This window comes from Struthio camelus, chromosome 11, assembly GCF_040807025.1.
Source record: "Struthio camelus isolate bStrCam1 chromosome 11, bStrCam1.hap1, whole genome shotgun sequence".
NCBI lineage: Eukaryota > Metazoa > Chordata > Aves > Struthioniformes > Struthionidae > Struthio > Struthio camelus.
This window is the reverse complement of record NC_090952.1, coordinates 29120456-29135572: the sequence shown is the minus strand read 5'-3', so window position 1 is coordinate 29135572 and position 15117 is coordinate 29120456. Positions and strand designations below refer to the sequence as shown.

The 15117-nt window shown below is 43.2% G+C and overlaps 1 protein-coding gene across 2 annotated transcripts; it reads left to right on the top strand.

Moving 5' to 3' along the window:
- Positions 1-1679: 1679 nt before the first annotated feature.
- On the top strand, positions 1680-13893 carry LOC104145677 (G-protein coupled receptor 83). 2 transcript variants are annotated; one of them, XR_011143547.1, is made up of 5 exons: positions 1680-2737; positions 5134-5259; positions 7342-7475; positions 7992-10457; positions 11503-13893. XR_011143547.1 is itself a non-coding variant. In XM_009677315.2 (4 exons), exons 1-4 carry the CDS (start codon positions 2237-2239, stop codon positions 8614-8616), a joined length of 1386 nt encoding a protein of 461 aa, XP_009675610.1. In that variant the 5' UTR covers positions 1680-2236; the 3' UTR covers positions 8617-13893. The 2 variants fall into 2 exon arrangements, 1 of the variants encoding a protein (XP_009675610.1); XM_009677315.2 differs by having other exon boundaries at positions 7992-13893.
- Positions 13894-15117: the final 1224 nt, after the last annotated feature.

Here is a 15117-nt window from a genome sequence, read left to right as displayed (position 1 = left end):
AACTGTAGCAAAATAGCAATTGATTGCTTAAGTGTTTGAACCTTTGACAGAATAAATCAATTCTACAAAGAATACTAAGAAATAACATGTCTTTGGCATGCAGAGCATTTTAAAATGATCTATTTTATGCATGTGCATCTAAATGCTCTTCTGCTAAATTATCCCTCTAATGCATTGCAAAGAAATGGAAGGGAACACTGGCAAATGAAGAAATGTAGTAACAACACTGAAGCAACTGAGGGATGAAACCCAGAATGTTTCTGCAGCGCAGGTCCACAGCCTACATAATGACGTTACGGCGATCCCTGGGGGCATTCCCACACTGAGCCGGAGAGGCTGTCCCAACGGAGAACAGACTCTCCCCTGACTCCATGGGCTCCCTGCTGTGGCCAGGGACTGCAGCGAGTGTAACCAGTCATCCCACCAGGCATCTGCCTGCCGTGCCAGTCAAGTAGAGGACCCAATCAGACAGGGCACATGGATATAAAGGAAGGTTGTCTTGGCCCTCAAGAAGTTTGCAGCTCATATAACAGTGAGGTTTAGGATTCTAGAATAGCGATTAAAGAAAAAAGAACCACCAGATTTAGAGAAAAAGAGCTCCCTGTAACATTGTTCTGATCTCATGGTGTACAGTGCTAGCAGTAGATTTCCAAGAAGAACAGAGGAATGAAATTTCATTGCCAATAGCAAATGCCACCTATTTTTTCTTCTCTAAACAGCACCTGAAAGTTGCCCATTTGGAATATAAGAGCTGCAGGAATTAGGAACTGTTACTGCTTTTTCGGATCCTTCTCTCTAGAGGAACTGGTGGAGGCAGCAGAGAAAATGAGAGCGGTGGCAGTAGGTTGGCATTTGCCACCACACTATGAGCAGCAATTTCTGGCAGTCTGTAAGAAGACACGTGCAGGGAAACGGTTGCCATTTCTTCTTTGGTAACAAGAGTCCTGCTTCCGATCTCACATTTGGGGTATCTCTGCCTCCCTGGAGAAGCTGATTTTTGGCTCCAATCCAGCGTGGAAAAACTTGCCTGTTCCCCACGCAGCCCCTTCGACCTGCAGAGCAGCCCACTGCTGCTTAGGCGGTCACCCATCTCCCCCCTCCAGGACTTGGGGTCCATGACTGGAAGATAGGATGGCAAGGGATCCTTCCTGTGAGCTGCTGAGCTCCGAGCATGAGGCTGCTCTGCAAATGACTATGTCTGGGAAGGAAGAGGAGGAGAAAAGAAGGGATTTCTGCCCGTGCTGCTTCTGTCCCTTTTGCTCCTGCTCTCCTGCGTCAGCACCCGGAAGGTCTAGCTGTGGTAGCAGTTAGCTCTCTTCTCTTACTGTGGACGTGTGAAAGCATCCTGAAACTTATGTTCTCATTTTCAAATTCCATTCCACTTCTTACACTGCGCCCTGCACCATGGGAGGCTGAGAAGGAGACAATGCCAGGCACAAAGCTGGGAGCTCCCCAGAGGCAGAAATCTTTAGAGGTGCTCTTTCTGCACAGGCTCTGGAAGGGAGAAAAAGAAAGATGTTGCAAATCAGTCAAGATGCTTCACCCCATGTAGCCGTTGTGCTGGGTACACAGAAAGGAGGAGGGAGGAGACAGGGAGATAAGGAAACATCCACTCTCTCTGTATTTTGCTACTCTACCCGGAATCTGCAAATGTCAGGCTCTCCCATCATGTATCTGTGGGGCTGCAATACATCTCAGGATAAGCTAGGAAGAGATACACTATTGGCTATTTCATGTGCAGTGTGTCATCTGGCAGGCTGTATATATCACAGGGAAGGCAGGGACCACTCAGTCTCTGAGCGAAGCTGCTTCCAGTGTATAGCTCCGAGATACTTGAAGGATGGAAAGAAGTGGGAAAAGCTGCCCTTGCTTTTTTTGATTCTGACAAGCTCTGAAAACTCTTTGGGAAATAGAAATCTGCTGAATTAAGGACTATGTGGAAAAGCAGGAAAGCAGATTTCCAAGGACAAGTTGTGAGGGAGAAGCAGAACAGTGTCCAGAAGGAAATATTCGCTAGGACTTCTTTCTCGGTGCACAGAGAAAGTGTTTTGGGATCTTTGATACTTCAGCATCAAATCAACTCTTGTGTATAGGACATACGGGACTGAAAAAGAACAGCAGCTGGAGAGTTCTTGGAGCAAAGCTCTCATGTAATCAGCATAGGAAGAAGGACCCATTTATCAAGTCTTTTATGTAATTTGCAACCACAGGATGTATTTTTAAAACGCAAGTGCATATGTTCTCTCCTGCAACTGCCAACTCAGCACCTGAGCTCCCAGAAAGGAGGGAGGGCAGAAAGAGACACCGAGCCTCCCAGGTGGCAGGGACACGGGTAGTCTTCGCACTTCACCTCCCGACCATGAGCGGACACATGTGGTTCCCTTTCCAGTACATCTCCAAGCCCTTCTGGAGAGCAGAGAGTCACAACAGCACCAGCTTCCTCTCTGCACTCTATGGCTTCCCCAATCAGTCCTTCTTCCATAGCGAGATGGACCTGGAGGACCTGGGTGACTTTGACAGTGGGACCAGGTATGAGGGCGAGTCGCAGAGCCGGACGGTGAAGGCGCTGCTCATAGTAGCCTATTCGGTGATTATATGTATCTCGCTCTTTGGCAATATCCTGGTGTGCCATGTGGTGATCAAGAACAAAAGGATGCACTCAGCCACCAGCCTCTTCATCGCCAACCTGGCTGTCGCAGACATGATGATCACCATTTTGAACACCCCCTTCACGCTGGTAAGCCGTGCGACACTCGCCTCGCCGCCCCGGCGCCCCCGCGCCCCAGCCCGGCAGGCGGCTGCCCGCTGCTGGGCTTTGCAGCCTGCCTGCGTGGTCAGGGCACCAGGGAGCGCAGCCTGACCCGGGGAGCCCGGCCCGGAGCGGCACAGACAGCGAGCAGGGGGGGAAGCCCGCACGTGGGCTGCGCGGGGTCTGGCTCCCCTTTACACTCCAGTTTGCTAGGAAGCAGGGGGTGCGTGTGTGTGTGTGTGTGTCTGAGTCTGAGGGTGCGGGGGCATCCAGCGTGTTTGTTTTGCTGGTGACCGTATGTGCCTGTCAGGGTTGTGTGTCTGCACATTGATTTGACTAGTACCAGGCTGAAACATAAACTTTCTTTTTGCCTCTCTCCCCTCTCCTCTGTCCCTTGGACTATAAAGTGAGCTGCAGTTGTGCTCACCCTCACATAGGCTCCCCAGCCGGGGAGTGCAGCTCAGGGCTCATGCCCATCACCTTGCAAAACCTCGCAGGAGTAGGCGCTCTCCTGTAACTTTCTTCCTGCAACTTTCCTCCTATCTTTCTTTCTAGACCGTGGCAAGAGACAGATGTCTAAGTCCTATTTATCTTTTGATGGGGAAGGAAATGGGGACACGTGTTGCACTAGAAAGTCCAATCAGCTGCCAATTTCCTTTGGAAATGATGCAAACAAGGTCATTCCTTGTGAAGATGACTGCAGAGAGAACAGCTAGGTCTGCGCGGAGCTATGCCAGTTTGGCATATCTCTTACTTGTGCATTGCAAACTGTGCGCTTGGAGTTGATTGTCCTTTATTTAATTTTAGTTACTAAAAAGTAAGATACAAAAAGAAAATGAAAAGAATGAGGCAGGAAGAATTTAACTAATCCACTTCTTGCCCCACTTCCATGTTTTATAAACAATGTCTAAGTATGACTTTCTGTATAGATGAATTTGACAAAATCCTCTGGTTTGAAAGCAACCCAAATACTACTGCTTCTGTCCTTGCCCATCCTGTCCAAGGGTCTCTGCCTTACTCTGGTGGGATTTGCATGCCTTAATCTGTTGAGGGAAAGGACAGTGCCCTCTTGTGTGTTTGCACAACAACAGTCACACATTAGGCACAAGTAATTAAATAACTGTAATTCCACTTAGAGAAGAGTTTTACATCAGCTTCAAAGAAACAGCAAATTGCTACAGCTTCATTAACCAAATCATTGCTGCTTGAGTTGTCTTTATGGACAAATTAATTTGGATTAAAATGGTAGATTACTTGAAAACATATTAGCTAGTCTTAACTAATTTTCTGTGTGGACACATGCTTTGGAGTAAATGTCTTATTTCAAATTAGCTTAATCTGCTTCCAAAATAGGTTACACTGATTTGGAATAAATATTACACATAAGATAAATATTGCAAGCATAAGAATGTTTGCATGGGGGTTAAAACAAGAACAACTATTTACCAATAATTTCCTTTGTAGAAAAGCCACAATAAGCAACACCTCTTTGTGCATTAATAAGGAATGCCATGATGACCTTTCCGTTACCATCTCAAGACACACTTTAAGTCCTCACTGCCCAAAAGCAGTTAGATTTTGTGCCCAAGTGGAAATAGCCCCAAAAAGTGCAGGGTTCAGACCAATAAGGAAGGCGACCAAGCTTGTAAAGTTTTAGTTATTTTTTCAGCCGGAGAGTAAAATTGTCAAACTTAACTGGTAACGCTTAAATTGCTGTTGATGCATGTTGCACAACATGATAGAAGGAGAATCTGGCTTAGCAATCAAAGTGCAGGCAAGACCCTACCATGCCCCCAGAGCTCCAGATCCTGTTTCTGAGAGTGGCTCATGGTTGCAGACCTCAGGAGGAGTATAAGAACAGGGCAAGTATGTAGGGATGCCCCACAGACATTTAATTTCTCTCCCAGAGATGTTATCTCTGTATTTCACAGCCCTCAAAGGATTTTTCTTCTATGAATTTATCTCATCAGTCTTTGGACCCGTGCAACTTTTAGCATCCACAAATTTAAACATTTGAAAGATAATAAAAATGAAAATGTTTTCAAGGAAGCAAGCTAATGCTTTTCCTTGCAAAAAATCTCCCCAAGTAGTCGAGCTAAGATTTCTTTTTCCAGAAGGGCCATATTACATGTACGCATGTGCACAGAAATGCACATACATAGAGCACTGCTCAAGCAGGACAGTTAGATTTATTTGCTTAGTACAATAAATCTCACTGTTTCAAAGCCTTTTGCATAGTCAGCTTTTTCCCAGGAATACTGGTTATAAGACATCTACAAAGCATCTGGAAGCTATATTAAAGCAATTCATCGTTACAAAACTCATGGGATACCTGTTCTTCAGATAATGCACACTGTTTTAATCCATTTTTGTCTGTTCTTCAGGTGCGGTTTGTAATCAGCACCTGGGTTTTTGGAAAGCTGATGTGTCATGTAAGCCGGTTTGTTCAGTACTGCTCAGTTCATGTATCTGTACTGACCCTTGCTGCCATTGCTCTGGATCGACACCAGGTATGCAACATACCTCACGCCTAAATCTGTTAGCAAATAAGGGGATAAATACTTAGTTCTTCCCTAGATCCCTGTGTTATCTTGGCAATCAAAGAATGGAGGGACAGATTTTAGCTTTCATGGTGGTAGAGCATCGCTATGAAAACGTAGCATGAACACATGCTGAGGTTTTAACACCAGCAAACCAGTACCTTTTATTTATAATGAGTCTTGTGATATTTAGGTCTACCCCACTATTTTGGGATGCCTAGAACTGGCAGCAGGGAGAACTGTCTTAGTACATTCGGCTCTTGGGTAATTCCCCCTTCCCCCACCAAGATACTGGTTTTAGCAAATACCAACCAGAAAAACGTTACAGGCTAACCAATGAGTGCAGGGAAATCTAAGGGTTTCCTTGAAGAATAATGCAATTTGACATTTTTGCTGGATGATAAATACTGTGCACTGGAACGGCACGTTCTGCAAGGTGCGCTCTCAGGCAGTCTGTGTTTTTCTCGCAGCGCTGAAGTCACTGTTAACAGTTGTAACTGAAAAGCAATTTCACATGACAAATGACATGGCTAGATGGAGTTCAAAACAATAACTGATCCCACTCTGATTGTCTGTGATGTGCTCCATCTGGTGTCAGAAAATTACAGTGACTGCCAGAATATAGATCATTATCCACTTCTTGCTTTTTTACCACATAAAGTTTGGTAGTCTCTGCATTCTACATGCAACATCGCAGCTCCTGTAAGCAGACAGTTCAATTCACAGGAAGGATCTTTAAAATAATCATTAATTTTAATCATCTCCTGGATTGATTTCAAAGCATTGCTAAGTATCAAGAAGTATCTGTTTAATTAAGGCCAAACACAATAACTGCCTTTAAGATCACTGGGAGTAGGTTCCCCAGACCTGGAATTTGTTAGTATGGCCCAAGGAGATATAAATAAAAGTAAGGAGATGTAACTGAGCAAAGAGAAAGCAACACTTGTCTCTAAAAATATTTCTAGCCCTGAGAGCTATCAGAGCAGAGCAGATGCTCCAGGGGAGCTGAAAAAGCTTGATTAAGTAGATATTTATAATGGACTAGAGAAGACATGCAAAAAGTACTGAAGACTTCATTAGCCAAGAGATCATCTGGATAACATGATGGGTCTGTTTTAAATTATTGTTTCACTGCCTAATACAATCATCTATAGTTCATATAGCTCAAAGTGCATCCAGCTTTAATAATCTCTGAAGCCAAGCTGGTGGGTGATACTGACATGTCTCTCTGCTTAGAAGGCACTTGTGCCAACATTAACACTTAATATTTACACAATTCTTTGCATTTTCCAGTCTTTATACTCTCAGAAGTCCCATGAAATGGGCCTCTCCCTCTCCCCTTTTAACACTGAAGCTGAGACAATGGAAGCACCTTGCGTAATGCTCCTGAGGGGCTCAGGGCCGGGGCAGGGTTTTCCCCGCTCGTACCCTGTGCTCTCAGCAGCGTGGGTTTCCTCCGCTTCGACCCCTCAGCCCTCCATGGGGCATGGAGCTGCCGCAGCATTTCAGATTGCAGCGTGGGGCTGGAAGTAGTGAGCAGGACATCGTCGGACAAAACAGCCCCCCATGCCAGCAGACGTGCCCTACACTGCACTGCTGCCAGTACAGTATGGCGCAGACTGCGGCTGTAGAACAAACCAGCTTCAGGGTTTTTGTTAGTGCTATGCTGGCCAAAGACTGCCTTATTTTTGACTGCCTCAAAGCACCATGTCACACTCTGTCTTGCAAGTCCAAATGCCAAATATTGTGACTTCTATGGCTGCCATGTACTTTTGAAGCCTAATCTGTAGTAATCAAGACACATTTTCTGCCATCTATAATGCAAGCCAGAACAGCCTCTTGGCTTTCAGCTTGCACCATGCTTAACATCCATGCTGAGTATGCTTTGCTGTCCTGGAACATATGCATGCTGTTTGCTTCTCACTCAGTGATCAGTGAGAACTGCTTGCCCCCGACATGAATAAAGTGAAGGTGTATTTTTGTCTAAAAATTGCAGTTCCTTTTTCTCAATTGAGGACATTTAAAATCCTCTGGAATGGCTGTTCTCTGCAGGTTATCATGCACCCTCTGAAGCCACGCATGTCCATGGTAAAAGGAGGGATTTGCATCATTATCATCTGGGTTATGGCCAGCTGCTTCTCACTGCCTCATGCCATTTACCAGACTCTGGCAAGATTTTATATTGGGTAAGATTTTTACACAGTACTTTTTTATATGATATACTCAGCATGATGCACAGATTCTAATGCACGTGATTCTCCATCTGCGTTCCTAAAAAAGGAAGGCAAGGTGAAATGGAGAAGTCTTCCGTATTTTTGACTAGATGCTGTGTTTCTCACAAAAGGATACTGTAAATCAATGAAATTGCTTTTAGGCTTGTTTGTTAGTTGGTTTCAGCTCAGAGATTCCGTGCTGTAACTTGAGTCAGGCACAGAAACCTCTCCTTCATTAAAGGGGAATAGAGGTCAAAATGGATAATCTTTTTTTTTCCTGGCGATTTGTTTAAAAAGGTCATCATCACTGAGGCCAAATGCCAGACTTAATGTAAGATTTTCTATTGAAAGAGGCACTTATCCATGTTACTGAATGAATTCTGCTATCCATGCCTTTACTGAAACTTAGAATATCTGAGATGCTTGTCTTCCAGGTATTGTGTGCATCTGATGGTGGAATTAACAGTTCTTTCCTCCTTGGTTCTTCAGGAACAGAACAATCCGAACGGTCTGTCTCCCCAGCTTCCCTCCTCCTGCTGACCTTTTCTGGAAGTATTTAGACTTGACTACTTTTGTTCTCTTGTATGTCCTGCCCTTGCTTGTGATCTCCATCACATACACCATGGTGGCCAAGAAGCTCTGGCTGAGAAATGCCATTGGGGACATCACCATGGAGCAATATTATGCCCACCAACGGAAAAAGAAGATGACACTGAAGATGCTGATGGTGGTGGTGATAGTGTTTGCAGTGTGCTGGTTCCCTCTGAACTGCTACGTGGTGCTGATCTCCTGTAGGGCCATCCACAGCAACAACGCTATGTACTTTGCTTTTCACTGGTTTGCCATGAGCAGCACTTGCTACAACCCTTTCATTTATTGCTGGCTAAACGAGAGTTTCCGATCTGAGCTGAAATCCTTGCTGTGTGCGTGCCGGCGAAGGGATGCAGCCCAGAGCCATGCTCTGCAGCCCATATCCCCTCCTTTTAGGCATGCTTGGGTTGAGAGCTGCCATTATAAAAGAGACAGCACCTGTCAGAAAACAAGGGCATCATCCCAAAGGAACTCAGCAAAGACAGACATATCCAGTGTCCAGCCAGTTGTAACAGGAAACTAAACCCTTGACCAGGCTGTACTGTGTTATAATTGCAAAGTTATAGAAAAATTAGGTTGGCAGGGACTGCTGGAGATCATCTAGTCCAACCTCCTGCCCAAAGCAGGCTAACTTCGAAGTTAGCCTGGGTTGCTCACGACCTTGTCCAGTGAGGTTCAGAAAATCTCCAAGGATGGACTGCCCACGTGCTGCCTCCAGTGTGTGATACTGGGTGCATTTTTAGTCAGAACAGTCAGCAAAAATTAAGTGTATTCATTAATAGCACATGAAATCATTCATGGCCTAAGCAAATAAACAGAGCCTACACTGATTTATACACACACCAACTAATGCACATCATTTTTAGTGGGATGGCTGTTTACACATAGAGAAACACTATATTGTTTCCAACTTTGTGTTTATTTTTAATGTATTCAAGATGAGTAGCATTTATAGCCATTCTCAAATTTAAAAACGCAACATTTTTGCTGCTTAATCTGCTGTTATTTTTATTATGCAGATCTGGACATCTTATTCATTCAAACCAGTAAGTGTTTCTGCCAGTTCCACAGACAGCTGTGCTTCTCAGCAACAATTGAAGAAATATCTCAAAAAACAAAATGAGAACACAACTAAGAGGTAGAATAGTGAAAAAATCACTCCATTTTGCAAGCGTTCTTCTTTAAATGGATTGTTTTGTTCAGTAAGGATTGTTAGTAGCCACCGTAAAGAGTGGTTTATGTTGTAATCTGTGTTCAAGAAAGAAATTATCCAAGTGAGATCATTCCCAAGAATTAGCCAGCTGAGGAAGCAACCCTTTGTTAAAATATATACCACATATCATTTTCCTAGGGACTGTACAACTGCCACTCACCCGACTCCCCTTACCCATCAATAAATGGAACTAATTTCAGAGGAATTTTCCAATTTTTGCACTTTTTGCAGTAATTTTTGATGTCTTTTGGTTATACCTAGAGATATACATAGGAGATTACAATTCAGAAGTCAAGAATTGGTAGTGGAAATCATTGTATGTGGCTTGTACCAATGACTAGAGGTGACACCAGTTTGAGTCCAACAGAGTGAGGGTCCTTTCCACTGGTCCCAGCAAGTTAGGCTGGTGAATCCTGGGCAGATGTCCAGGCTGGATAAGAAACCCTCATTAGGTATGTTCAAAGAAGGCTCTTGGGGACCGATAGCCCTCAGAGACTAAGCTCCCTACCTCATTCCTAAATCGGGGACAGTCACATGGCAGGACAGTGATGGGACCTGGCCTGCAAGGGGTTTTCCCTAGCACTGGGAACATGGGCTTGTGGCAGGGCAAGCAAAGTGGGGGCATCATGCAGCGTGCGACGGGAGGTGGACCCAGATTTTCACAGGGACTGTAGAGATCAGTGCAATGCTGCACAAATATGCCCTTGATCTATTCCTCAAAAACCTGGCTGGGAATAAAAAGACTCTGCAAGCATGCAGAGATGGTAAAGTCTGAATTGCCTTGATGGGATCTATGTGGAGACAAGAGAGGTGTTTGCCAGTGGGTACCTGTTCTGCTGATATTTGTAGGACTTTGTTGTAGTCTCTAGGCTTTCCCTAAAGGACTTCTCAGATTAATGTATTTCCTAAGAAAACATATATTGTGATGTTTTAACATTGTTAATCAGCATTTCTTATAAAGTAAGGTGTCAAATATTTTCAGTTTCAATAATATTTTATTTTTCTACAGTCCTTAAGAACTGTGTCCCTGTGGCTACACTGTCAAACTTGCAGTCCTTCCCCAGACCTTGCCAAACTGCCCTCACGTTCTAGAATTAATCGTGATTACTGCCTGACAACTGCTGAACAAGGCAGCCTGCTTTGCATAAGAGGTAAAACCTTCCATTTAAACTCTAAGTGTTAAGAACAGATAAGCAGTTTTTAAAACCCACTTGCCAAAGACAGGAAAAGGTGGCATTAGAAGAAAAGAGTTTATTTATAAACCTATATATATTTCCCCACTCCATAAAATAGAATATCTCATAATATGCCACAGCAATTGCCTCAAAAACTGATATTCCCCATTCATGCTACTCTTGGTGATGGTCAAGTGCTTTTAACAGCATTTATTCTGTTTTGAGCAGTGGCTCCAAATATGTAATGAAATAGCTGAGATTCTTCAGCCACGTAGGCAGGCAGGTGCGCAGGGCCTGGACAGCTGCTGCAGACAGCTACTGGTCTCACTGGTCAGAGTGGGAGCCAACTCTGGTCATTTCAGAGATAAATTTGGGCCAGTAGTGAGAAATATCAAGTGGGAGCACATGACCAAACTCAAACTAATGGCTTTGAAAATGAACCAATGCGGCGTTGTTCTTTTACTCAGGAAGAATAATCATTTTTTTATTTGCATCCACTTGGTGCTGGCTCAGCTTTCTTGATTGTGAAGGATTTAGTCTCAATACAGTGAAAGGAAAATGAGGTTCATCCTTCTTATGCAAAATAATAATAATTGCACTTCTACAGCTTAGAATTTCTGCTGAAGACTGGCTGTGTGAGTGAAAGAATATTTTGATTTGGAAATCAAGTTACTTTGATAGGTACATAAAATGAGAACATGTAACCTGATAGTGTATTTGCATCTAATGAAGAAATTGTGAAGCTGAGGAAAGAGTAACTATAATGAAATTCTTGCTTCTTACTAAGGTAATTATGGCAAGCAGGAGAGGATAGAAGTGTGCCAGACAAAAACAGTGATCATACCCTGCTTTGAATACTGCGAAACACGCTGGCACATTCAGTTCAAACCCTTTAAGTAAATGTTCCCTCTTACAAATAGTGATGCTTTGCTGTAACTCATCAGGACCACATTTCTACAGGGATTACTGTGCCGAAGGATCTGCCTAGGGAAAGAAACTGAATTAGAAAATCTTTTCACAGAGAACAAGCACCTGAGACTCATGTATCTTCTCCAATTCACCTACAAGAAACGTGTTTAACGGACTTTATCATGTGGGCTTCTGAGTGCTTATTTGGTAAATCTGTTTGTGCTAATAGACAAGTGTAGGCAGAGATCTGAACAGAGCTGGCACAGCAGAGGTAAGCATCTGAATCTCTCATTTTATGCTGCAAGCAAATAACAATGTAAACTGGATATCACCACTAGCTTTCTTTTTAACAGCTGGATACTTGGAATTCGTACCACTGCAAACGGCATTTCCATAATGTAACTGTTCTGGAATGTTTCTATAAACAAGATATGCATTGTTAAAAAAAACCCAGAATACAACATTGTTCAGATCAGTAATTTACTGAAACATCTTTTCATTCAAATGCTATTCTTTCTACACTGGAAAAAATTAATAAGATTAAATGATGCACTTTGAACGTTTGTCCCACTGCATCCCCAAAGAACTGTTAGAACTTATTCCTTTGGAGTAAATATGCTTTGCGTTATGCCAAGAAAGAAATGAGGTGCTGAGACCCTGTAATATTAGACTGAAATTACTACTGAGTAGGCAAGCTCGCAGAGTTTATGGCCACACGTGTACGTAAGTCAGTGGGAAGCAAATAAATGCTCAAAATATTATCGCTGGTTTGTAGATGGCCAGTCTACCTACCTCTGGCTGTTTTGAAGGAAACCCCCTTCTTATTTAAAGTCAAATGCACCAACCGGGGGGGAAGGGCCCATAACTAACAGACTGAATCTTGCTGACTTGAGCAAAAACAACACAAAAACATTTCTCAAGGGTTGACCCATGGCCAGATGAATAATCACACTTAAAAGAAGAGAGGACTTTAGGAAGAAGGGAAAAAAATGCATCCTCACACCCAAGTCTCCTCAAACACATACAGAGACCAGGACAGAGCTTTCTTGTTACAGGCTAGGAGTATTTCAGTCCTTGTGCTTTGCCTTACGGCACAGAGTGAGGCAATTCAGAGTTTATTCTTGTCATTCATCTTTTTAGCTGGATAGCAAGCTGGTTCTTTCAGTCTTTGTACAGAGGGATGCACAGTGATGGATCAGGATCACGTCTAGCTGGCCAGCGTACCCAGTGCACCTGTGACACAGTGGTGGGTGCTGGGGAGACAGTCCCACAATCTGGCAATGCTTCTGCAGCAGATACTTTGCTCCCAGATTGAAAACTGATGTTGATTTTCTAACTGCACATCCTGTGCTAATTCTTACACAATTAGTGTTCTCTTCACTAAGAATCTGTAGTTTGTCAAGCTGCCAATGTTGTGCTGCCTTAAAAAAAAAAATTCTTTCCATGAGGTAGTTGTCAAAAGCTTATGCTTTTGTAAAAATCTGGCAAATTTCCTGACCGTTATATGCTACCATCCTCTGGATGCTCTTGCTTTAAAATGAGCTCTGTTAAAACTTCTGTATGGTTGTAGTATAATAAGATTCAATTCACAAAAGTTGTTGGGGGCTGATAACAGCTAAATAAAATATCCATTTTAAGACCCTCCCTCTCCTGTAGGTTTTGTTGAAAAACCTATAACCCAGGAATAAATTTTGAACTTTTGAAAGAGAGGTATCCCTTCTTCATTATTTTCCAGCGGATTAAGCAGTCAGCAGGGAATGTCAGCTCCTGACATTCTCAAGGCCGTGACCAGAACTCAAGTCTGCATGTGTTTTGTTGTCTTTCAGTGTGAAAAGTCCTTTACAAAAAGCAGTGTTACGATTACCCTGGTTGGAAGTCAGCAGTGTACGTGTGCCAACTACAAATGCTGTTTCATTCCCAGCCTGCAGCTCCATGCAGCTAAGCAGCTGATCCTGGAAGCACTTCTTGTAGCTAGGTTGCCTCAATCCATACAGGAGCACATGCACATCTAACTTGAATTTAAATCTTATTCTCCAATAACCATTTCCATGAGTGGACGTACAGGCTGATTCTTGTGCATTTCTCTCTCAAGTGGTCCCACAAGGATCCTCAGACATCTCATGGGACCCCTTTCCCTCTTTGGGGATATATCTGCCTCCATCACCTGCCACCAAGCAAATAGGGCAGGAATTATGTACCTCTGAGACTACTACACGCCTGCCAAACTTTTTGGAAGCTGGTTGATGCAGTCAAATGTATCTGAAAAGAACTGCTTGGCAGCTATACCTGTACCATAAGCATGCAAGACTTGGTCTCTTTGAAAACAAAGCTAAAAGTATGACTACCAAGGTGTCCGGTAGGTAACTTGGCTGCTAAAGGTAGCTTACTGGAAAAAGTTCCCCACTTACTCGAAAAAACCAATATTCTGAGTATACGGAGTCCCACATTTACATTAAAATAATATTTTATTGTTCAAAATATTAAAATTAAGCAATAAAACCAAAAAGAAAGCACATCTCATTGTCGCCTTTTAAGAGTTATTTGTCATATCTCTCCTCTTGAAGAAGCTTTACAAATAGAATAATGAACTTGCAGTGGCAAATCATTTAACCAGCTCTAATCAGCTTCATTCCATGCAGCTCCAGAAAGGTCAGAAGACTGTCTCCCTTTCCTGGGAGGGATTTCATATATATGAAAATAATATTAAATCACTGAATACAGTGGTTTGAATACAGACACCAGACAATGAGGCTAAGCGCCAAACAGCAGCACAGCCAAGGTATTTTTTCGGTTATTTGTACTGGAAGATGGTTCAGACAGAATAAAGATCAATCCCCTCCTGTGTGAACTCTGTGAAAAACCCTTTTAGAAAGACTTGATGATACATAGGCAAAGAAGGGTTCCCAGGGGACGTGAACCAGCACATCTCACTTCTAAACCTCTTTCTCTTGCCACCTAGTGTCAAGGGATGCCAGATGTGCAGAAGTGAGCGTGCACCCAGTGTGCTGCAGCCCAGACTACTCAAACCTGCAGCAGGGGCTGGGTAGGCAACAAGGAAACCAGTTTAGCAGCGTCTGCCCTCCCCTCCTTCTGCTCAGACTAAGCTGGATGCAGCAGACAAAGCAGCAACATCTGTTTTATGCTGAAAGTAACAGCTGGCATCCTGGATACAGACCTGCATGCTTGGGTTGTAGCTCAATATTTTATAGCAGACGACAGCGCTTTAACAGCATATGATGGTGTGAAATGTGCTGTAAAAACAATGCAAGGCCTCTATAAAAGAGGCTCCGTGAAGATTTTTTTTTTTAATCTCTTGGAAGTAAAAGATATGTTCTTATGAAAGCTTACTGAAGAACAGAATTGTCATGTGGCAGAGCAAAAAAACTTGTCATTCTGAGTAACCTAGGTAAAGGAAGTTTGGCGCTAAGTAACCTCTTATAATAAGGACCTATCTTTTTGGTTTTTTTGTGCAACTAGTCTGTGCCATGCTATCTATTATATTATATTTCAGATACAAACATTTCTTTTCTATATAATACTTGAGAAAAAAATCAAAGGTCTAAAAATGACATTGCTTCACGTGGATGTTTTTTCCTCCTTTAGCACTTAGCAAAAGTTGCTTCTTTTCCTTCCTTTGTAACCTGATTTGAAGGTCTTTAAGTTCAACGGAAAAACCCTAACTGATTTCAGGCAGGTCTGCATCAAGCGTTTGGCGCAAAAGGCAATG

Excerpts from the sequence above, each read along its gene's own strand:
- LOC104145677 (XM_009677315.2), top strand. The coding sequence starts at position 2,237 with ATGTTCTCTCCTGCAACTGCCAACTCAGCACCTGAGCTCCCAGAAAGG. Across the intron at positions 5,260-7,341 it reads TTGCTCTGGATCGACACCAG|GTTATCATGCACCCTCTGAA; the intron begins GTATGCAACATA and ends TGTTCTCTGCAG. Across the intron at positions 7,476-7,991 it reads CTGGCAAGATTTTATATTGG|GAACAGAACAATCCGAACGG; the intron begins GTAAGATTTTTA and ends TTGGTTCTTCAG.